Consider the following 23915-nt stretch of genomic DNA (forward strand, 5'->3'; position numbering starts at 1 on the left):
TTCAAGACCAGGGAATCCCCCCCCCCCACAAGTTGCTGTTTAACAAAGTTTAGGGCAACTGCATTTGAAATACAGTGCTTTTTGTGGTGCTGAAGCAGAGGGTCAGGTTACCTATACTGCAGACTGGGCTCATGAATGTACCCAAACACATGGGAAGTTTTTCTGAAAACGGGTCGTATGAAAATTTTGCAGCTTTTAAATTTATTCTTATTATTTACTGCAGCCTTCAAGTGCTCCAAGATGATACTGCACGCTGCCCCAAATGGTCCCAAATAGTGCCCTCTGGTCCCTTATAGTGCCAACACTTGAATAATAATAAAAAAATCTTGCTGCAAATCTCAGCCACTATTTTCTTCCTCTGTCTATCTCCCCATCACAGTGCCCCAAAGCAGGTCACTTCATCCTGCTGTGGCAGCCCTGGCCTACTGACCCTAAATTCTCCCTGCACAGTTTTTTTGGGGGAAGTAATGGAAAAAACTTTGCATTTGCAAAAGAGGTACACAAAGGCCTAACTGTGTAACAATCATATTTAAACATAAAAAGACCTAATAAGGCCTCAGGATCAAAAGTGTTCGTGCAAGTTTCTTCAATGAGAGCTCTGTATTGTTGCACGTCGAAACCAATCTCTGACCACTACGAAAGCCCAGGAGTTCCAGGCACTTACCCAGGATTTGTGTTTGCCTTTGGAATGAGGCACAGCAGAGACTGTGTGGAGTCTTTATGATCTTGGGGTTATTTACGAATATATACAACCTGAGCCTACGATTGAGGGATTCATAGCATTAACACTCCCAAAGGGTTTTGTTTCTCCTGTAGCCACAGCCTTGGATTCAAAGGGACATCGAACATTTCTCTCAAACGTTGCTCCGACTCTCCTGCTTGTTGTTTTGTTTCTCCATCCCATTACACCCTACTCTCAGCTTCCAACTCACATTGCTCCCAGCTCTCTTCTCTAATCTCTGGCTGTCTTAAATAGCTTTTAACACTTGTTAGATCCAGGGATTACAGTGGTCTGGCACACATTTTAACACCCTAAACTTTGATTAAATTATTAAACTTACTGAATCCAGGGAAAGGTCTAGCAACCATAAACTCCTATCAGTATATTCATTGTTCAGTAGAACCCAAATTTCCCTTTGCTGTTCCTTGCTCATTGCATCCAGCTGGAGAAACACTCTCAGCCACTTTGTCTACCGCAGGGGATTAGGAAACAAAGGTGTGCTGCTACTCAGGTTCTCTCAGTTGTGTTTAGCAGTCCTGAAAGCCAGAGCGCTGGTGTTTTGTTTCCAATACCTGTGGTCTGAAAGTTATCTGTTAGATCTATTACCATGCCGTAGAAAAAGCTTGTACTGTTTTGGTTTGAAGTGCTTTTATTCACGTTTCAAACGCTTATTCTCGCTCAATTTTCCTCACCGCATTTGCAAAGCCTGCAAAGTTTAGTTCCCCATTGTATACCTATATTATCTTTGACTGCAAGACTGCAGGTAGGATTTCTTCTTTTTAACTCAATCATCAGACAGCACCTAGCTTTTGAGGTCCTTTATAAATAATGATTATTATTAATAATAAATATTATGATTTTAAAATATTACAGTTGCTTGCTTTCTCCTTTCTGGTCTTGCAGTTGTTATGAGAATTTATAAGATATAAAATAAATGTTCATAAATGTACCAGGCAAACACATACATAAATATATAAACCACATGCCTGAAGCAGTACAGGAAAACAGTCCTAAAGCCATTTTGACTCTTTCAGTGGCCTCAAATATTATGCTGCAGTTTGGAAGGAAACGGGAAAAGCCTCCCCATTGTCTCTGTGGTCACAAATCCCGCCTTAAGGGCACATTTGTGTATGAATAGGGTAAGCCTGTGACCTGGACTCAGGAATTATGTATTTATCATCACAAAAGAATGGCCAGGCTGTCCAGGTAAACAAGGCATGTCCAAAATCCGTTTCGGGGGCCTAATTTGGCCTTCTGGTTGGCCCTCACAGCCCTTCACTTCATCAAATCTTCAAAAAGTTTGGACACCACTGAGGTAAACCCATTAACTGGTTTCCTGCCAGACAGGATTCTGCTGTAGACTGCCTCTTCTGTGATGTATGTCTGATGTATTGGGGGGTAGTCTTAAGCTACTTGAGCTACAGGGTGGTAATTTCAAAAGTCTATATAAGGGCTTGCACACCATGGTTCTGGGTTCCTCCTCCCTCCTGCGTGGGGGGGGGGAGCAAGCACCCTGTTGCAACAGTTTAATAAAGATCAGGCTTACTAGCTGCCTTGCTTCTCAATATTCTCTGGTTGGCCTCTGTTATTTTCTCCTACCGATAGAAAACCTACATAAGGACTCTATAAGGGCTCTTGGGTACCCCATAAGGGAAAAGGAGCAAGTTTTTCTTATAACACAGTGCAATCTTGCTCTGTAATGTGCCTTATAGGACGGAGCAAGGGACATCCTTGGTTTGGCCTTTGCTCCAAGTGGGAAGGGTGGTGGTCTGGAAACAGGAGGGCTAGATGCTGCCCTATTGTCATGGTCAGACCACTTCCCGGTAAGGTTTGGTCTTGCATCCTGCAGGAGAAAGGGACCGCTTGGGGTGGTCCGCTCTTGGAGGTTGATAAATTCTAATGGATTTCTGATGGCTCTGGGGGACATTACAGTGGCTTGACCAAGTGATCCTCTCGGTGCTTCTATTTCACTGTGGAACAGTGAGATTCCTAGGGCCACTGACATAATTGGGACCATGGAGATTGCAATTCTCCTTGGTATTTTGAGGAGCTACGGTTGAAGGAGTGGGATGGATGAAGATTGAAACCTTGCTATGAAGCTGATCCAACACATAATAGGATACATAATTGTGCCCACTGTGCAGCAGTGAGGTCAGCAATGAAGTCATACTTTGCTGCATCCATCACATCCCTGAGGAGTCAGCCAGCAGAGTCGTTCCTTGTGGTCTAGTTACCCTTGTGGATAAACTACCCTGCACTTGGGGCAGATTCCTGGAGCACATCACGGCTGGCCATGAGGGGTTTGCCAGACACTTTGAGGAAATGTATATGGAAGATACATTCTGATACAACATTTTCATGTGCATGTATCTATTAGAAACAACCCCCCCACCCCCCCAAAAATTAGTTGCTATTTCAGAGAGGCAGGCTTTCCTAAGCTAGGAACAGGGTTGCATTTTTACAATAGCTTAGGTAATTTCTGACTGCATGGAAGGCATTGCAAGTTGGTCTTGGAAGAGATGTACCACCAGAAAGCGCTTCAAAATCATGCACAGACCACAGATATTTTTAAAGCAAGAAATGCTTATGCTGAATCAGAACAAGATTGTATCTCTAACAGTAGCCAACTCTGGGAAGCTTCATGCCTCCAGGATATGGTAATCAGAGGTATATAATATATCTTCCTAATATAAACCAAAGACAATAGATCAGCAGTTTCCAAATTGCGTTGCGTGGAGCACTTGGTGCTCTGCAAAGCATCTCCAAGTGCTCTATGAAGAAATTGGAAAGAAAATTAAATAAATATGTGCCTTTGGCATAAGGACGACGATAGTGCTCTATGACAAATTTCTCTTCCAAAAAGTGCTCTACGACTCAAAAAGTTTGGGAACTACTGCTATAGCTTATTGCAGCTACTTATTTTAGAAAATGTGATGTGTAATACAAAATTACTTGTTTTAATTTGCTTTTAAATATTAAAAGTCAGACTGCAGTGTTCTATGTAAGAGCAAAATAAACAGCTCAAGTAAAACTCAACCATATTTTGAATGCTACTAAGCCCGGATCATAATGCAAGGATAAAATTAAAGTAGCAATTTCCTGCATTTGTTCTCTCTAGTCTTAATGGGGGGAAATACTAAGAAGATATTCATGAGATTAATACACAGTTGAATGATCATATATCTGATGAATTATTGCATTCTAATATTTAAAAAATAATCCAGTTGGCTACAGCTCTTATTAAGGCATGCCTTCTCTCGTTGTCCTGATGCACATAATAAGGTATATCACTCTGTCCCCCACCCCTACTTTTTGCAAATATTCTATTTTAGCTACTACGAACCTCAAAATTGGAATAATCCAGCAAAGCTTCAAAAGCACAAAATCAAAGTAGATCCAAATACAACTAAAATACAAGACCCTCATTGTTTCACTTTGTTTCATTTTTGTTAAGCAATTCTAAAATGCAGCAATCAGAACAGTAAACAGAAAGACTGGTTCTAGATAAGTAAATAGCTTTCACTTTTTTTAAAAAAAGCAGCTTAAACCTCTGCTGGAAATCAAATGGCTGAACTCAAATAAATAATGTGTTCAACAAAACCACGAAACTTTCCTTTCTGCTTACCGTTCACAAACAGCAGAATGTTATACACAGGTCAAAGAAGAACAAACTCTGAACCCGGTATATCCTGGTTTCATTGCCTCTCAGAACTTTTGCGGCGGCTGAAGCTTACAAGAAAGTGACAAGCTCCTATAAAAAGAATCCACTTTAAAAAAAAGAAAAGAAAGGGAAAAAACCCACCCCTAGAAGTACTACTTTCCCTCCCTCTCGCTGTCAAAACTCACTTAAAGTGCTAGGACATTCTAATCCAGGGAACAGTCAACTGCAGCCTGATGTTTATAGATGTAATAAAAGAACGAAGACGTATGCTTTTATAACCCCACAACACAGTAAAGATATACGACTAGCAGTTCCTCTTGTCTTAAAGAGACAAAGGTGCCTTTCTCTTGCATCAACAGTAACTGTTTACTTAATTTCTAGACCTCATATCACTATCTGTGAAATGGGAACAATCTTCCAATGAATGCAGCTACTTATATAAAAATACAGTATCATTTTTTTATTTGCAGAATGCTCTACAATTTTTATTGGCATCACTCTCAAGCTTCTCTGGGAATTATAGGGGTTGTCAACTTTCATGACAGGGTCCCTCTTGTGTATTTCCCAAAGAAGGGAGGGGGGTCGTGATCTCGCTCATTAAGGTTGCCAACTTACAGCTATGTAAGAAGTGGAAATTCAGCAGGTGCAGCCTGAGGTAAGCTTTGCCACCTGAATTTCTACTTCTTTTCCTACGCCTGTTAAAAGACACAGGAACCCTGCCAGAAAAAGAGTTGGCAACCTTAATGAGCTAGATCACTATGTATTCCCCCTTCCCCACATATAAATATAGCTGGGAAGTGCACTTTGATTTGTCCAAAGAAGCATCACCAAATATAATTCTTTGTGTCTTTGTCCACATTAGGTCTCTTCAAGGTGGCTTTCAGATACGATACAATAAATCACAAATGACATTGAAATAACAAAACTAAAACTTATCACAAAAAGAGAAAGATCAGCAACAATAAGTCGCTTAACACACCCTCTAAAACACTCTTCGGCCTGCAGAAAAATTGCTATCAAGTCCAAGCCAATAGACTAAAACTGTAAAACCTAAAAAACAATCATGTATAAGCAAGAAGCATGATTAATAAAACTGCTCAAAGACAGCCCCAAAGAAATGGATCCTCAAGGGATGGAGCCAAGCACACATCACAATGGATGGGGACACCACTGAAAATAGGAGCCACCACTTAAAAGGCCCTGTCACTAGCACAAGCATAGGCAAATTCGGCCCTCCGGATGTTTTTGGCCTACAACTCCCATGATTCCTAGCTAGCAGGGCCAGTGGTCAGGGATGATGGGAATTGTAGTCCCAAAACATCTGGAGGGCCGAGTTTGCCTGACTTGTCTCAGTGAATAGTTAAAGTGCAGGCCTCTGATGGGCACAGACAGGTTCCTTCGCCGCAGCAAAGGTGCTCCATAAAATAAAACAAAAGGGCAGTTATTACGTGAAGTAACACACATGGTTGACTAAATCCCTCACCCTGACCATTAAGAACATAATACAGCCTGCTGTTTTTTGCTTTTTTAAAAAGTGGAATCCAATCACATACTGACAAATTCAGGTTGTGCAACTACAAGTGACTGGGAGGAGTTATATGACAAACTCACTTACTTTTTAAATTTTATTTATATCCCACCTTCCCTGCAAGGAGCTCAAGGTGCTCAGACACAGTACATGCAGAAGATTGGATTATTTTGTGATGAGGAAAGGGATGGAGAAACCACTGGAAAGTGCCGGGTAACACATGCTTTGGCACAACGTCATCTAACCTCTCTGGCAAAGGGTTCCAAATGGATGCTCCTTAAACAGCCAACGTGGTCTAACCTTCCTGCAAACGAATCAGGATGAATGTGCAATCAGCATGTCATCTGGAAGTGCCATCGGTCCAAGTTCTAAAATCACCATAGTATGTATCATTGCTGAGGCAAACAGCACTGTCCATAGACAGGAAACAATGTGTGGGAGATTTGCTCCTGCTTCCTACTTGGCAGGCAATTCAAATGGAGAGCACGTCTCAGAGGAGTCTGAAAGAAGGCCTAACTACATGTTACATAATAACATGATAAGCAATCATATTCTGGTTTACTTCTTTTTAAAAACAAATTATCAGAGGTCTCTCTCTCTCTCTGTGTGTGTGTGTGTGTGTAATAATCATCAGAGCACAGCATGCAGGTGAGGTGAGGTGAGGTTTCAATCTTCCCTGCAGTCTTGATAAAAATCCCTCCCTTGACAATTAGCATTCTGAACAAACCCTGAGTGGTGCAACCACGGACAAGGCCTTGTCTTGCATTCCAGTCACACATGCCTCAGATGATGATGATGATAATAATACCCTGCCCATTGGGTGACTCCCAACAGAATATTAAAAACACAATAAAACATCAAACATTAACCCCCCCCCTAAACAGGGCTGCCTTCAGATGTCCTCTAAAAGTCAGATAGCTGTTTATTTCCTTGACATCTGCTGGGAGGGCATTCCACAGGGAAGGCGCCACTACCGAGAAGGCCCTCTGCCTGGTTCCCTGTAACTTCACTTCTCGCAGGGAGAAGGCCTTTGCAGATGTTGGCAGAGCACGCAGAGAGCACCCCCCTGTTGAGCTTAATGAATGGTCATGCTTAGATGAGAGATGGTGCCCAAGGCTCTAAAGATCATAACCAGGACTTTGAATTGAAGCTGGAAATAGGCAGGAGGCCCATTAAGCTGCTGCAAAAAGGGTAGTCCAAGACTTCTGCCTGCCATGTTCTGAAGCTGCTGAGGTTTCTGGATACTTCTCCAAGATGACAGCACTACATGCAGTGCATTGCAGTAATGCGGTTTGGATGAAACTAAGGCACACATGCTCAAGACTGTGGCAGAAATTGTTATGGGAAAATTCCTCTTCTTTGCAACAGTCTGTGAGAGTTCATACTGCAACAATCCACTGGTAGCCGGCAGTAATTTTCCAGCATATAGTCCCGAGTAGTTGGTATCATCACCATCTGTAGCCCAGTAAGGCGGAAGATGGATGTTTTTATAACCCCAGAGTTCAGTAAATATTTATGACCAGCAAAGATAGTGTTCAAAGCTCTGCTCTGGAGGACAAGGAGTGATGCTGTTAGGACTTCTTGTGCATGTATGTCATGCAGTACAGAAATATTTCATTACAGAAAGGAGCCCCAGGTCAGTACTGAGATCTATCAGACCACTGCTGTAACCTACAGTGAAGTGCGGGTAAGAATTAGAGATAATCATCATCATCATCTGTCCTCAAAAGAAGGATAAGAAGGCTTCTGTGCCAACTTTTAAATACCTGCTGGAAAGTTTTCTGTTGTGACAGACCTGTGCAGGCAGCTTAGAGTTGAGTTCATCCCCCCAAAATGATTTTTCACTTTTAAATTGGTTTTTCAACTTTTTACACTTTGTAAACCACTTGGATACATCTTATGACTTAGCAGATAAATAATTTTTTTATAAACAAACAAACAAAGTAAAATTTTAGATGACTTACATTTAAAATGTTCCTATTTCAGCTCACTTCGATGGTGCACCTAAATTTTATTTCACCACTTTTTTGGACCACAGTTGTACAGTTTGCTTTCTCCAAAAGATCTTAGATATACACATGGAATATTTTCAAACGCTTCTTCTTCTCTTTTTCTTTTTGCAAATGCAACCCCACCCCCACCACTATGCAATATTCTTGAGTGAAATTTGGGTGCTTTGCAGGACTGCCTGCTAATAGGTTACAGCTGCAAAGGAAAACCCAGAATTTCCAGTGTGGGTGTCTTTTGCACAGTCACTCCCTATTGTGCATGTCGTACTCTCAGCAAGGTCTCTCTAGTCTGACGTCAATGGGAGCTCTTCCCAGAATGAGTGCATAACATTCAGCAGAGGCCCATGCTGTGGATGCAACACCTGCAGTGTGGGAACAAAGCATATTCTCTGACCTCCCTCTCTCAAAGGCCAACTTACGTTAGCCTTCAGATTCGGCCAGCAAACAGATGTATGCTAATTCTGCAAACAGAAACACGGCTCATAATAAAGATGCGCTCCAGAAAGTTCAACAGACAGTGCAGAATAGTGTGGGTCAGATTCTACCCTGTTTCAATAGTGCAAGGACTCTTGCTAGCACACAAGAGTTCTCCACCTCCCCCCCACATCTCCACCAAATTTGCTCATGGTCTTTGTCAGGGTAACCGTCAGAGCAGTGCATGGGGGGGGGGAGAGGGGAGGGGAGATTGTTCTGCAGGGCAAGCAGAGGTGCTTGAACTGACTGAACAATCTCCTTAATGCTACAATGAATATGAATTAGGGATGAAAGTTCAGTGGTAGAGCACATGCTTTGTATGCAGAAGGTCTTGGGTTTAACCCCCAGATTCTCCAGTTAAAAGGATCAGCTAGCATGTGATGGGACAGACCCTGGAAAATAGGCAAGAATGGACAAACAACCTGGTCTGTCATAAGGCAGCTTCCTATGTTCCTGTATAGTATAGTTCTATGCAGGTTTTCATTTTACATGCATTGTAATGAAGCAGCACATACCTCAAATGCTCTTGAAGGTCTTTCACAGCTACCTTTGCAAAGAACCACCTGGAATAGTTTTGTAGGGAACAGACTGTAGCTGCAGCTGGTCTGATTAAGGGACTGTGCAGAACTGCACTGTTCAAGAATACAAGAGAAAGAAGTATGACTCATGGGCAAACCTGTCTCCCTGCTTCTTATGTTATCCACCCTGTGTGGATGGTGTGGAATCAATGGCTTGTGCTCAGGGTAAGCAGTTGTAAAGGAGGACAATTTTTTTCCACCTTTAAAGAGTCCTGTGGGAGATGGGATTGTTGACAGAAGTGAAAAAACTAGTCCCTGTTGAAATGGCTTCTTCTATACAACACAAATTTGTCTTGACTTAATTCGGAATTGGATTTTCATTTACTAACTGTCTTGCAGAATATGGAGAAAAGCTCATTTGTTTCCTGAGAAACTCTCCCAGAGTATGATGTTGGCACATGCATGCTGCATGCATGCACATTTAATTATTTAAAATAATTAATTTCTAGACCGCTTACAAACTCTGAAGACGTTTCCAATGGTCTAGAAAAGGATTCTAGACTAGATGGGCCATTGGCCTCACCCAGCAAACTCTTCTTTTCATGCAAGTCTAAAAAACAGAGGGGGTCAACTCCCAAGAGACTTACGGAATTAAAAACTAGCAGTGATCTACCCCCATTTTGGGGGGGTTCAGGTCAAAGTTGTGTAGCTTTTTTTATGGAGGAGCCCCTTTTTTAAGGGTTTGGGGGGAAATTGCTGGGGAAACAAACAGCCTCACTGAGTAAACTCTGTCTTCTGTTCTGCAGATCATGCAGCAATGGAGGATGGGGCAAGGGTGTGGGGCCGGGTTTGATTTTACCAACGCTAAGGAAAGGGACCCAGCGATCGACCGCGATCTACCAAAACCCAGGAATCTATCAGTAGATCACAATCAACCTGTTGGACATCCCTGGTCTAAAACATACATTAAAACAATATATAGCCACAAATATACACAATATCAAATTACTGAGAATGAATGATCTATAAACTAAGCAAGCATCCAAAACACACTACAGTTGATGCCTCCCAATTAACCAGGTGGGGAGAGCATTCCAAAAGTAGGTGCCACTACAGAGAAGGCCCATTTCCACTTTGCTACTAGATGACACTCTCATGGTCACAGCATGACCAAAACACCCTTTCCTGAAGAGAGCCACTTGTTAATATAAACATCCACACTTTACACAAAACACACATGAAGGTTTTTGATCCAGATTTCAATTTCAATTATGCAGGAAACGACTGGGAAATTGGCTCACATGGAGATGTTAATCACCAAATGGCCGCTTAGTTTGGCAACACAATTTGGCCACACAGCTGTCTATGAGAGTTTCACCAAAGGTAAAAGAGTTAACACTAACGAATATATATATGTGCGCAACTGCCTTTGTATTTTGCATAGATTCACAGTGATCATCAAGATTAAGGGGCAAAAGCAAGGACGTTTGTGCATATATCTGCAAAGCAGCCTGGTCAAATAATAACTACTCAGGCAAATTATGCTTGACCTGTGACACAGCTGAGCATGATCAGCTGGACAAATTCATATTACAGATGCAGTGATTGTGAACAAACTTTGGCATGATCACCTGACAGATACAACTGGGCAGTAGACCAAGCACACAAAACAACACTCCATACCACTAATGCCCTACCCTTGACTTCCGGTTTTCATTTTTACCACTCCCTGGGAATAATTCATGTGGCTGGGTTGAGATTCAAAAAGCCTTACTCAAAAGAGCAATCAGGAGCCAGGCCAATGGAAGTGTTGCATACAGTCCTCCCACCCCCACCTCCAGCACTGTTGTGATAAATCTTAAGCCTTGTGAGTCAATACAAGAGAGAGAGATGTGTTCTGTATGGAGATGAAATTGCCAGCAAAACATTCTTGCTTAATCCAAATGTGTCATGATTTGACATAATTAGACAATTTAATCTTGGTGTCAGATTGCAAAACTGGCACAAGAGCAATAGGGCATATCTTTAATTTTTAAACAAACTCTGTGGGGTTTCCTTGAAGCTCTGTAAACACCATAAATTGGCTCATCTATCAAGAGCCATGTTCCCAGTGTCTTACACAAGCCTCCTACCAGAACAGCTGTATAAATCTCTACCGATCCAACATTCCTATTCCTATTGAGGTCCCTGGAGATAAACTGTTGTCGTCTTTGTTTTCTGTCAATTATTTGATAACTTTGCATGCTCACCGGAAGGGCATAGACATGACAACTGATAGCTGTAGACAAGGATGCTTCCACGTAAGATGAAGAGACTATGACATGCGCTGGCAATGTGTAAGAAGCTAATGCTCCACAGAGAAGCAGTGATGAATACTTCAGTCTCTGCCATCTCTTACCTCATAACCCATTAGGGAACAAAAAGGGTACAGCCATTTATTCTTGTTTCATTTCAAGGTTTTTTTTTGTTAGGTGCTGTTTCCTAAGCAGCAGCAGCAGCAGCATGTCCTGTTTTGCCTCTTGAGGAGAAATGGGAAGTGCCATTGGTGGAAAAATCGACACTGATTTCCAGTGAGATCACACCAATTTCCAGTGAGATCTCACTGAAATTTCGTGAGATCATCGTACCCCACAATATCTCATGAGATTTTGGTGAGAACTTGCTGGAAATCAGCACCAATGCTGCACTGCTTCTCTGCTAGTGGATGCAACAGGGTAGGAGTACCGTCTTAAGGGTTTTCACCACCTGAGGTGGCAGCTTCACTCCACCTCATGGGTGAGCCGGGCCTGTTCCTACAGATCTTTCCACTCCAGCAAGGCTGATGTTAAGGCAACTGTTGGGCACCTGCTGAAGGTCACAGTCCCACAGGGGGCACACCCCAAAAGCCCGCTGCCCCTGCTTGCTCTTGTTGTTGCTGCCTGTTCATCACCTGCTCACTTTCTGAAGAGGCACACAGTGACAAGGGTGAGAAGGTGGAGTAGCGCTCCTCACTTGAAAAAGGTTTTTAAGCAGACATCAAAAAGAAAATGTTTCAGTGGTCATGCTGCTGTGGCTGCTACTCTTCCCACTCAACCCCTTGCTTCACCATGACTAGATGTGGTCTCCCATCCAGAAATGGGAAAGAATGAGTGAAAATATAAAGGAATCAATAACTGACAGCACTAAGAAGAAATAAACGAAAGAGGCTCAATAAATGGTGAGGCATTACTATGGAGAATAGCATTGCTGCTGTTTGGAACTATTATTATTGTTTTAAAAACCATTCCACAAGTACTTCTGAAATTGGAATTGCCTCCATTTTAACTGAACATTTTCAGTCTTCTCCCCTTACATGTGTAGTTCTGGTGCAATTTAACTGCTTCTGAAATGATAACTCTGCTTATGAAACACTACCTCTTTGGCCTTCTCCTTTGCCATCTGTTTTCTTTCTTAGCTTGCTCCATGCCTGCCAGCTTTTGTGATTTTGTTAGGAGCCTTCAGCATGTAGGTTTCTTTCCCTTTCTCAGCTGAAATCCCCAGAGTCTCATATTTTCTCTTGAAGTGTGCCTTTTCAGCCCTTAAGTTTGAAAACACAAGTGGCAGCCGTCTATACCTCTGAACACCCAAAAGCAAATATAATGACCCTTATTTACAGAAAGTTAGTTCTGGTGGTCCCACTGAAGTTGGTGGGACTTAACTGTTTTTTTCCTCTGGATTGGGGACAAGGTACTGTAAAACACAATTTTTCTTACCAAACTCCCCTCAAATGTTTTAAAGATCATCATCACTATCATCAGATAATTGCTTTACCCACCCTTCAGTATGAAGGGCTGATCCACGCTTTACATTTTGAACTCATGTATGACCAACATTCAAGTTCAAGTGGCAAAAATAGCAACAACACCCTACAATGTGGTACTATGAATTGTGAATGGCACATGAGTATTTAAATGTCCGTTTACTAATGCACTTAACACTAATGGCTTTGGCCATGAGCAAAGGATTGGGCTAAAATTCTGTGCTTCTTGCATGTAAAACGCAGCCATTTAAATATGTGTGTGCCATTCACAAATGATGCAACTGGATGTGGTTTCTTTTGCCATTTGAACTTGGGCATTTTTGTACTTGAGTTCAAAACAGAAATGCTCCAGCAAGCTTCATCACTTCCAGATCACCTGTCTACTGACTATTTTCCCAGTTTTGTTTGCACAAAGTTTTCAGGAAGGATATGCAAAGTTGGCTACTTTTTGAGCACTTGTTCTGATTTTTTTCACATTACACTGAGCAATTGTTATCTCACACTTTCCATTATTTTCCACTCACTTTCCTGATTGGGAAAAGCCTGAATTTTGGAGGAAGTTGGTTCGTTGTGCAAGACAACCAAATCCACTTCAACTGTGCAATCTAAATTCCTGGATTGTGATTGAATACTATCTACAGAATAGCAACAGCCTGGACATGCCCTTAGTTGCAAACATTAACTCCAACAAAACTTAGGTGCCATTTACGAGTTGCAATAGTGCTGTGGGCACTGCTTTATCACAAGTTCATTCCATGGGTACCTGCTGTAAAATTTAAACACTGGCAACCAGATTTTGTGTTTATGTGTGTGCCAGTTCTGAGGGCCTTTCCCACCACTGTACTATAGAGCTTTAGAAGTTATAGCAGATTTATGGGCTGATACTATGAAAACATAGCTCCCACAGCTCTGATGAGCAGAGCTAAAACCAAGGAGATTTAAGTGAAGTCTTCTGTTGCTTTAAAGGCACCTAACTTATTCTGGATTAAATCCCGTGTAGGTGAAATATTATTCAACAGTCCATTTAAATATGGATTTACAAACTTGAGAAACATGCCAAAGTTGATTTTGGACAAAATAAAGTTTACCTGTTTGTTGCCCAGTGGTCACAGGTATTATTTTGTATGGAGTTCTGCAAGAGACAAAAGGGAAGTCAAAGCATGCATTTTCAAATGATGCAAGTGTCATGAAACATGGGAAGAAGGGCTGCTTGTAGAACTGGTTATGCTCAAAATTTAATTAGGGAAAAGAACATACATTTCACAAAGACCTTCCCGCTTGAGTGTCACAGGCTCTTGGCTGCGTTCAAGCAGCGTCGACAACACATGCGGCCACACAACATTAATTGATCACTGCAGCACATTCCCTGCTTGAGCACAAGGAATAGACTGGGAAGAAAACGGTGAATAAAACTCGCAGCACAAGCAACTGCAGTGGGGCAGGGGGCGGGGGAAGTAACACGACCAGAGCAGATTGTAAGAAGCCTGGGAAAATTATGAAGAGCTTTGGGAAAAGAAGAGCCTTGGGCTATGCATTAATGAGTACACACCTCCAAAAGTGTCTGTGTGCAGAATAATGTTTTGGTTTGCTTCTCCTAGTAGAAGGAGGATTAGGAAATGTGAGTCTCCAGAGGAAACTGAGTGGGACGGGAAAAAAGCATTTTCACATTAACTGTTTTGTTGCAGCATTTTGTTCCACAGATATATGCTCTAATAATCCAATCTAATCTAACCACACATGCTGTAATCATGCATATAATTTTAAGGGGAAAAATAAATAAAGGAACCTTAGAGCTGTATTAGTTTTAGGTCACTTACAGATAAATTGTTAACAACAAATGAGCATTTGTCCTGATTTGGTTGCACAGACTTTGTGGGGAGGTGAGATGGTATTGGCACTTGGTTGAGCATTCATTTTGATTTGTTAGCAGGGAGGTTACACAGCGTGGTATCAAGCAATTTTTATCCCACATTTTCCAGTGTATTTCCAGTGTAATCACTTTCCTTATTGCATGTGACTGTTGCTATTTTGGGACAAGATTTGATCTGGGGGAAAACTCTTAGTAAATGTTTGCTGTCTTCCATTGCATATTATCTATGCCTTACATACAAAAATAAAATAATAAAATAAAATACAACTGATAAGTAATACCATTATTCTTCTGGACTTGCTTTGGTTATAGGAAAACATACATACCTTTCTGAGTTTGCTGGCATGGTAGGATCAATGGATACCATGCAGTCATCTACTGTGAAAAGTGAAATGGTTGTATTCCTGGAAAACAATGTTTAAAGCTATGTTTATTTAACCAGTCTCTTGTGCCACCTCATCCACTTAATTGCAAGTTACTATCTTTGTTTTGACAAATCAAGCAAATGTTGCAACCTGGGAGAAAGAAAGAAAATGGCTAAGATTATTTAAGAGAAGAACAAAAACTAGTTTGGGAGTTCCCAAGTAAAGCTACGCCCTACAGGCCTCATCTACATAAACAAGAACCCTGACCATTCAAGAGTTCTTGATTGTGTGAAAGAGGCATATGCATGTACAGGCAGTTCCTCATTTAAGCACATTCAATATGTGCAACAAACCTGGAAGTGACCCGGAAATGTCATAAAGACATCACTGAAATGTCACTAAAAGAGGGCAGGGGCAGAACGGGGTGTTTGTGGGCTTTTTTAATGGGTTTCAATCATACGCGATTTCACCAAAGTGTGCGGTGCCTCGGAATGCAACCCCTGCATAAACTGGGGGCTACCTGTACACCTAGATGCACATAGCCTGCCTTCTGCACTAGCACTGAATGCATGGCTGCTGGGAGTGTGGCTACTCCACAAGCGGCACATGGCTTGTGAATGTGCTGCTATTACCCCTTCTTGCAGTTGTTGACTGTATCACGGTTCATCTGTATGCTTCTAGTGACATGGATAGAAATGAGAAGGTAGAATTAATATGTAGTGAGCAAATATATATATCCAATGAGATAGTCTGGTTCATTACATGGAGCATTCCTGCTGTAAAATTCTGAAATGGGCATATGCTGTCTCTTTGATACTTGTTATAAACAGTGATACCTTTTGCATTGTTTTGTTAATCTGAGCACTCTCTCTCTTATGATACAGGAAGTGGTGAAAGAGGAAACGCAGGTGACTCGTATCTTTTTTCACATTTCACTGTAATGTGCAGTGAGTAAGCTTGAAGCTTTTCCTTTCCTTGCTTCCTATAACAGTCAGAAGAGGTCTTCTCAGAGGGATAGGCAACTAAGGGTTAAAGTGGCCTCAGGTCACCCCAGCTGGCCTCAAAGAGAGCTCCAATCCTGACCCTCACTTATTATGAAACTTAGCTGCTTTCTCCTATGTGCATTCCTATTAGTAATAAACAAGGACAAAGGTTTCTTCAGCTTCTTTCAGTTTCACTGCATCTGCACTGGCTGTTCATGTGTAAGCCTGCTTCTAAAAGGCAAAACTTCATTTCTTATAAAAAATCTATACCACCAAGGTCAGACATTACTGCATTTGTTTTAGTATGGCTAATTTCCCAGTCCATGCTAGCACCTTTTCTAGCACATTCCAGAATGCTTCATCACGATGCATTTATTTACAAAATGCCAAAGGTATGTCTGACATTGCAGGGGAGCCCTGATCCCTGCCTGACATGTGAATACAAGAGAAGGAAGCAGAAAAATCAAAGGTGGCTCCTTGAGATTATTTGCTTCTCTATTTTCACACAGCATGAGTTTCCTTACATCAGACTTTCCGTGTTTTGCCTCTTGCATCTCTATGGGGTTTAATGTTCTGGATAGAGAGATACTGTGATCTGGAACAGATTCCACTTGCCCTATATAGCGGCTTTCATGTAGGGAGGGTGTTCTGGGATGCCAGTCAGATCTCTTTCACATTTAAAACAACAGATTGAGCATCTGCGCATTTGGGAATTGATGGCATTATGACTATTTTCTCTGGCATTTGCAGGGTCTCCAGAGAGGAGTGTATTTGAGCATACGCTGAGCATCTTTCTCTTGCTACATCCAGCCCATGCATATCTAGCCCAGGGGGACCTGTTTTCTGGGTCAAATATTGCTCACAATTGCCAGGCAGGTTAATCCTGGTATCTCTGAGTTGACGAACTGAAATAAAACATTGAATCCATGTTTGTGAGAAAAATGAATTTCTTCCTGAAAGGCTTAGATGGCTCACTAAAACCTCTAAGGCAACATAGCACAGGTTGGTGATGTGCTTTGACCTACATTGATGGAAGCAGAGAGCAGGCACACACAGCAGCAACAGTGAGGAACGTTGACTTGATTGCACTGCAGACTTGCAAAGCTTTATACAAGGCTCTACTTATTACTGCAAGGGCAATTTATGAATGGTTAACTTGGGTGACTGTGAACAGCACATGTCTTAAGACAGGGCCGGCTGTACCACGAGGCAGAACGAGACAGCTAATTCTGAGATGTGGAAAGTGGCTAGAAAGATGTGCCACATTGTCTGCCCTGCAGCCCTAGTGGAGTGTCTTGGACACTCACCCTAGAGTGTCTTGGACACTCACAAAAAAGCAGACATTCCTGCACAGTGGCTACACTGCCTTTCCTCCCTCCTCAGCGGTGGCACATCTTACCTCAGGCGCCAAAAGTTCTCTGGCCGGCCCTACCTTAAGGACATTAGAAGAGCACTGATAATCTAGTCACCTGCTTGATTCTATAACAACATTATTAGTCATTTAGAAAACCGTATGTTACTTATTAACATTTTACATACTGTTTATCAATGAGTCTTTAAGATAAAGTATGACGCATTTCTAACTGGATGATCCAACCCTCAAAAGGTTCTATCAGTGCATGTTCTGTTGAAGTGAACAGTAGCGGATGGCATGGGAGAGGCTAAATTGCTCACCCTTCAGCTGGGTTGCTGCTCCATACCAGGGTGGAAATGGGGAGGAATGGGGTGGTTCTGTCAACCTTGTCACCTCCTTGTCATCCCCAGTCTTGGTATCCAGCAGTAATTCGGCTGGGGAGTAAGCAGTGCAGCCCTACTGTGCCATCTGCTATTGCTTGTGCCACTCTAAATGCAGGGATGTGAGCCACATATGCTAGCATTGCTGTCCAAAGAGCATGATGGTGGCACAGGCCAGATCAGCAACCACATCTAAAGGAAGTCGATGGCTGACTTCTGTTGATGTCAGTAGTGATGGATGGCACTGTATCCCACTTCTGTGCACATTGTTGAGAAGATGGAGAGAGACAACAGAAGTATGTGATGGTGCTATGTCCTTGATATCCAAAATAAGGTCCAGGTTTAGTTCTCATTTCAGAAGATGAAAATAATGTTCCTGCTCTCAGAGAGGGAATTTTTTTGTCTCACCCCTGCTTTTGTGCTTGAGAGAGAGATTTAAATTTATTTACTTATTTCACAACTTTTATATAACACTTGATTATAATAAAAATTGCAATGTTGGTTTCTCTCAAGGGGAGTAGGCAGACACATGAGCAGGAACAAGACAGTCCAGACAGGACCAGCACAGCCATTAGGTGGGTTGCGGCCACTGCCTCAGATAGTGGAAGCCCACAAGGTGTCACCCATTTGCCCCACCTTCTCTGCCACCGGTGGTGAAGCGGCACTGAAAACATGTGAGATCTTGTGGAATGTGAGAGATCTTGCATGTTTTTAGTGAGATCTCATGAGAAATTAGCACCATCTCACCCCAAATCAGCGCTTATGCCACTGCCATTTCTCCACCGGTGGTGGAGCAGGCAGGGATGAATGAACTGGAGGAACCTGTAACAGCCGGGAGACGAGAGTTACAAGGCAGGAGAAGCTGCAGGATTGGATAGTGAATAAGAGGGAGAGAGGGCATTGTTCTAATTTTAAAGTTATTCCAAACCATAATACCAGAAGCTCAGATAGAATGCATATTACTGAACATGAAAGTTACAAACATGTCTAAGATCCAGAGTCAAGAGTTGCTTCCAGGATGTCAGTGTTTTGCGGGAGGGATTGAATCGCATTCTGGAAATGTAGATTTGTGCATAAACATGAATTAAAACACTCTGGTGCAACAGAGCCACTTAACTCCCCACCCAACTTTTTGTGGTTACAAAAGTGAGATGCAAATGTACTAAAAAGTGTGGGATAGACAACTGATTAGTGGGAAGACATATAACCTCCATAAAAGCAAATCAGAACAAATGCTCCATAAAGGTCAAACATTGCATAATCTCCATGTAAACTTTGTGCAGGCAAACAGGGTGAATGCTCAGTTAACAGGTCATCTGGAGGAGCTCAAGGAAGGTATAAAAGGCAGGAAGGGCTCCTTTGAAAAGCACCCATAATAGCACCCAAGTGGTGGAGCTGTCACTCCCGTCAGGTGCATTTGACTCCTTACCTCCTATCCTTTCAAGCATGCAGTAAAGGTGCTTCTGTTTTGCTTCTGGTTATTTGCAGTTATTTGTATATTCATTTAACATTTTGTAAGAGGATGATATACGGGACGCAGGTGGCGCTGTGGTCTAAACCACTGAGCCTAGGGCTTGCCTATCGGAAGGTTGGCGGTTTGAATCCCCGCGATGGGGTGAGCTCCCGTTGCTGGGTCCCTGCTCCTGCCAACCTAGCAGTTCGAAAGCACGTCAAAGTGCAAGTAGATAAATAGGTACCACTCTGGCGGGAAGCTAAACGGTGTTTCTGTGTGCTGCTCTGGTTTCACCAGAAGCGGCTCAGTCATGCTGGCCACATGACCCGGAAAAACTGTCTGCAGACAAACGTTGGCTCCCTCGGCCAGTAAAGCGAGATGAGTGCCACAACCCCAGAGTCGTTCGCGACTGGACTTAGCTGTCAGGGGTCCTTTACCTCTACCTTTAAGAGGATGGTATAAAAATGTTTTTATATAAATATAAATAAATGAATGTATTGGATTGCTGTATATTATATACTTGATTGTTTTATTCTGTTTTATCTTTCATGTTTGTGCTTGTAGACAATAGCAAGACACTTAAATTTAATGACAAATTTGATCTTTTTATCATATTTTCAGCATTTAGATGAACTTCTCTTCCTGCTTTTTGACATCATGCTATTATCCCAATGGACATTTGCTCAGAGCTGTATCAGGAGTTTGGTCTCATTGGAGTTTTATGCAGGTATGTTGTTCTATTTGTGGTTGTTACTTAGATGTTTTTTGCTTGTGGGTACCATTTTTGAGACCAAAAGGAGAAGATTACAGTGTTTTCAAATGAAACAAACAAAGCGAATATATTTACATTATATTTTCCATGCTGTAATTTCATTGTGAGATTCCTATTTTCTTCCTTATTATGAAAAGGCCATAGCTAGCAAGATACGCAACCAATTCACACTCATAGTAGTCCTCAGAATACTCATACTCAGTTGGGGTCACTTTAAGCCCTTTGGAAAAGTAACACAAGTAGCATTCATAAAAAATAGAACTGCGTTGGAAAAATATTTACCTTGGTAAACCAGTTGCAATACAGAAGAGTTCCATGATATCTCTTGAGTTACAGTATTTACTGAAGGCCACCTTCCAAAGGAAATAGAAGCAATTAAGAGAAAATGAAGAAAGAGAACTTCCAAAGGCAATCTTATTCTATACCCTGTAGATAAAGCATTAATTTACCTAACATTTTTTCATTTATTTGATTTTTCATAAGACTGAATATAATATGGTTCCTATTCTTTACTCTTGCAAGCCTTTCAAGTTCTTTTATATGGTTATGTCTGAGAAGAGAAGAAGTAAATATAGGGCAGTTTGATAATCCAAGCCAAACTTTAGAAATAACATTAATAGGAGAGTAAAGTTGATGAAATTGTCATTAAGTTGGTGCATTTGAGCCACACCAACTTGAATTGCATAATTTGCATGTGCACACAAGCTGGACACAGTAAACTGCTAGAGGACACAGAAGCAATCTGTAATTTTTGCAAGTTGGTTTTTATCTATACAATAAATAAACAAAATCATTTTATTTCATATGGGCTCACAAAAAAGCACCAGTGACAGACAAGGCAGTGTTTTTGTGATACAGATTAGCACCACCAGAGATATCAGGCCACTAACTCAGTCCTTTTGTTCCCAGAAGATTTGAAGCCTATGTGTAAAGTGAAGCCATGCTGAAGAGGGAAATTGCATGAAAGAGTTTGAAAGATCAGTCAATCCTGAGGCAGAAGTGTTTAGCCTGAGAAAAGGAGACGGATGGATCAGTCCAATGACCCATCTATTCCAACATATTGTTCTCATGGTAGCCAACCAGATGCCTGGGAGAAGCCGACAAGCAAGACCTGAGTGGAACAGAGATCTCCCCTCGTGTGATTCTCGGGAACTGGCAGTCAGAGGCTTAGTGGAGAAGATTGCCAATATAAAACTAGTTAAGCTTCTGAGGTAAAAAAAGTTGAGGGTTGTATGTGCTGCCAAGAAACAGCAGTGCTGCTATAGCTGCTATGAAAAGGGAAGTACCGTATTTTTCGTCCCATAGGACGCCCCGTCTCATAGGATGCACCTAGTTTTTTGGGGGGGAAATAAAGGAATTTTTTTCCCCTTTATTTCCCCCTCCCCAAGCAAGTCGGGGAAACCGAACCAGGTCGAGGAACAGCGGGATGGCAGCGCTGCGCCTCCCTGCTGTCCCCCGAGCTTGTGGGGCTGGCCGATGTCTGCCGGGCGCGGAAGCGCTCTGCTTCAGGGCGCCCCTCGCTCTGGGCGGCAGGCTGCTATCCGCAGCGTGGGGAGCCTTGCAGGGAACTCCTGCAGGGCTCCCCACGCTGCGGATGTGTTCCCGAAGCCTGGAGAGCGAGAGGGGTCAGTGCGCACCGACCCCTATCGCTCTCCAAGCTTCAGCAAAAGCCTGCATTCGCCCCATAGGACGCACCCAGATTTCCCCTTCATTTTTGGAGGGGAAAAAGTGCGTCCTATAGGGCGAAAAATACGGTACCTATAGCCTTGAAGGGGGTTTAGCAGTGCTATTTTTCTAGGGGGGAAAGTGCCATGAACACGTCCCTGTTTCTCTTATAATGGCAATGGCACTTACATGACAGGTGCCAGAACTCACCTGAGAGGTGCCGGAACTGAGTTCTGGTAAGTTCCCCCTGAAAAAAAGCCCTGGGTTTAACATTATAATACTTCTGTACTGGATTGGGCCTCAAAAGTGTGTGGAGTGGGTGGGTGGTGAGGAAGGTGAGTCACTGAGAAGTTCAGGAGAGAACATTATAATTAAAAATCAGTTTTTCTGAAGCTATCTACAGACATTTGCTCTGGAGCTTTTGTGACAGTCCAGTCCCCATTTTAGGCAGAATTTGCTATCCAGAGGTACTAAGCAGAGAAGCCTTAAAAATACAAAAACATTTCCCTTCCTGTCTCCTCATGCCTCTCAGAATGTCTTACCATTCTCTGTAATTTCTTCTCCCATTCTTCTTTCACCCTCAACTTGTAACTTATTCCTCCTTCCCCCTAAACAAACCATTCCTGCTCCCAGGTCCTTTTACATTCTTTTCTTTCTCCTTCCTGCAATAGCTTTCGCCTCTTATCCCCTTTTCTATTCCAAGTTTAATTATTATCAATATCATATTATAATTTAATATTAAACTTTTATCTCATGTTCCAATTTCCTTCAACACCTCCTTCCACCCTTCCCCCTCAGAGGAGAAACACTGGATAAACTTGTTAAGAAGCTAAACGAGAACAATAGCAGTGACATCTTGTGCGTGCCTGAACACATTCCTTTCATTCCCATTAAAACATTTCTGATGTAAAAATAAATAAATAAATAAAAGCTCACACGGGCTTCATTTTTAAAAATCAATTTATTCAGGACAGCCCATCTCTCAGGGGCCCATCTTTCTCAACAGAAGGTGGTTTTTAAAAAGCAAAATCCCATTTTAAAAAAATGGGCTGTTCTGGTTGTTACAGAGGCAGGTTTTTGATATTTCCTATCTAGCTACAGTCATAGAAATAAAGAAATGTTTTATTTTTCTTTAAATAACTCAAATACAAATCTTCCTGCAATCATAGCAGAAGGAAACATCCCAGCAGACAGTGGTCTGAGGGACTGACAGAGCAAATGAATAGACAGACCGAATGTTATCAATCTGCTAATGGCTGATGGATGCAATAAATTGGGATCTGATGTTATTGCTGTTGAACTTAGAATGAACTTCTGAAATGTGCTGGGCCACTGAGCCTTGAAATCAATTACCATTGAACAGAATTAATGCAATATAAGTGGGATATGGTAATATAATTGGGAACAAATGAAAGTCAGATAGTTATCCTGGTTAATTAAGACCAAAACTGAAGGACATAATAAACTTAGCATCTGTTTTTCTTTCCCCAAGCATTCAGAGGCGAGAGCTAAGCCAAATCAAGGCATGTAATAAATATATGTGATGCTACAGTGCAGTTTAATGAAAGTTCATTTGCCTTATCCTACCCTGGGGTTTTGCAAATGGCCCAGGTAAGCAGCATGATTCATAAAGCAATTGATAAGCATCTCAGGATATGAACTGCAGAATTATTATTATTATTTTTAAATAATAGCAATCTGCTGTAAAGGGGCTGTTATATTCCCAAAAAGGAAGCACCCACCTGGAAAGGTTGCTGTGCTACTTTCAGTACATAGCTGACCCCAAAGAAAAATAAAGCCTTGCAACTTCTTTTCAAAATGAGCATCTATACTGCAGACTGGTCTAGGAAGTGTGAACCACAATCAGAGGTGGACTTGGGTAATTTTTCATAACATGGCGCCCTAAGAACATGAAGTTATCAAGTGACCATTGGGAGGGGCACACAACTGGACACACACCCTGTCATTCAGCTGGGCTCTGCCCAATCCCCTAGTGTTTGCAATTAAGTGTAGGCATCTAATGAGCTGCCCCTACAAGCATAAGTGCTCCATACAACCAGGACCCATTAGCACACTCATCGTTGTCAGATGTCTACAACTCAGTGCATTGGGGCAGGACTAATCCAGATGGACAACACTGGAAGCTGGGCAGGTGACATGGTTCTTCTCCCTGTTCAGTGTAGACCCACTTTATATGTATAGGTCCCAATGCACCGTATTTTTCGCACTATAGGATGCACCCGACCATAGGACGCACCTTGTTTTAGAGGGGGAGAACAAGGGGGAAAAAAATCTCCCCCTCTCTGCTCAGCACCCCTTCAGCGAAGCGGCAGGAGAAACGGAACCCCTTCCATTTCTCCTCCCGCTTCGCTGAAGGGGTGCTG

The 23915-nt window shown here is 42.1% G+C and overlaps 1 protein-coding gene across 7 annotated transcripts in view; it reads right to left on the minus strand.

Annotated features, from left to right (window-relative positions):
* Positions 1-23915, minus strand: part of PDE9A (phosphodiesterase 9A) — a 69523-nt gene that overhangs the window by 36072 nt on the left and 9536 nt on the right. The window contains exons 2-4 of one of the 7 annotated variants that reach the window (XM_081197191.1): positions 20149-20219; positions 14886-14963; positions 13778-13821 (exon numbers count right to left, since the gene is read on the minus strand). In XM_081197191.1, the coding sequence (XP_081053317.1) occupies positions 13778-13821; positions 14886-14963; positions 20149-20219 (193 nt within the window). Of the gene's footprint in view, positions 1-4346; positions 4545-4567; positions 4608-7874; positions 8124-8908; positions 9000-13777; positions 13822-14885; positions 14964-20148; positions 20220-23915 lie in introns of those variants that run through there. The other 6 variants (XM_081197193.1, XM_081197192.1, XM_081197195.1 and 3 more) reach the window with 6 other exon arrangements.

The sequence above is a fragment of the Podarcis bocagei genome, assembly GCF_964188305.1.
Source record: "Podarcis bocagei genome assembly, chromosome: 6".
Classification (NCBI taxonomy): domain Eukaryota; kingdom Metazoa; phylum Chordata; class Lepidosauria; order Squamata; family Lacertidae; genus Podarcis; species Podarcis bocagei.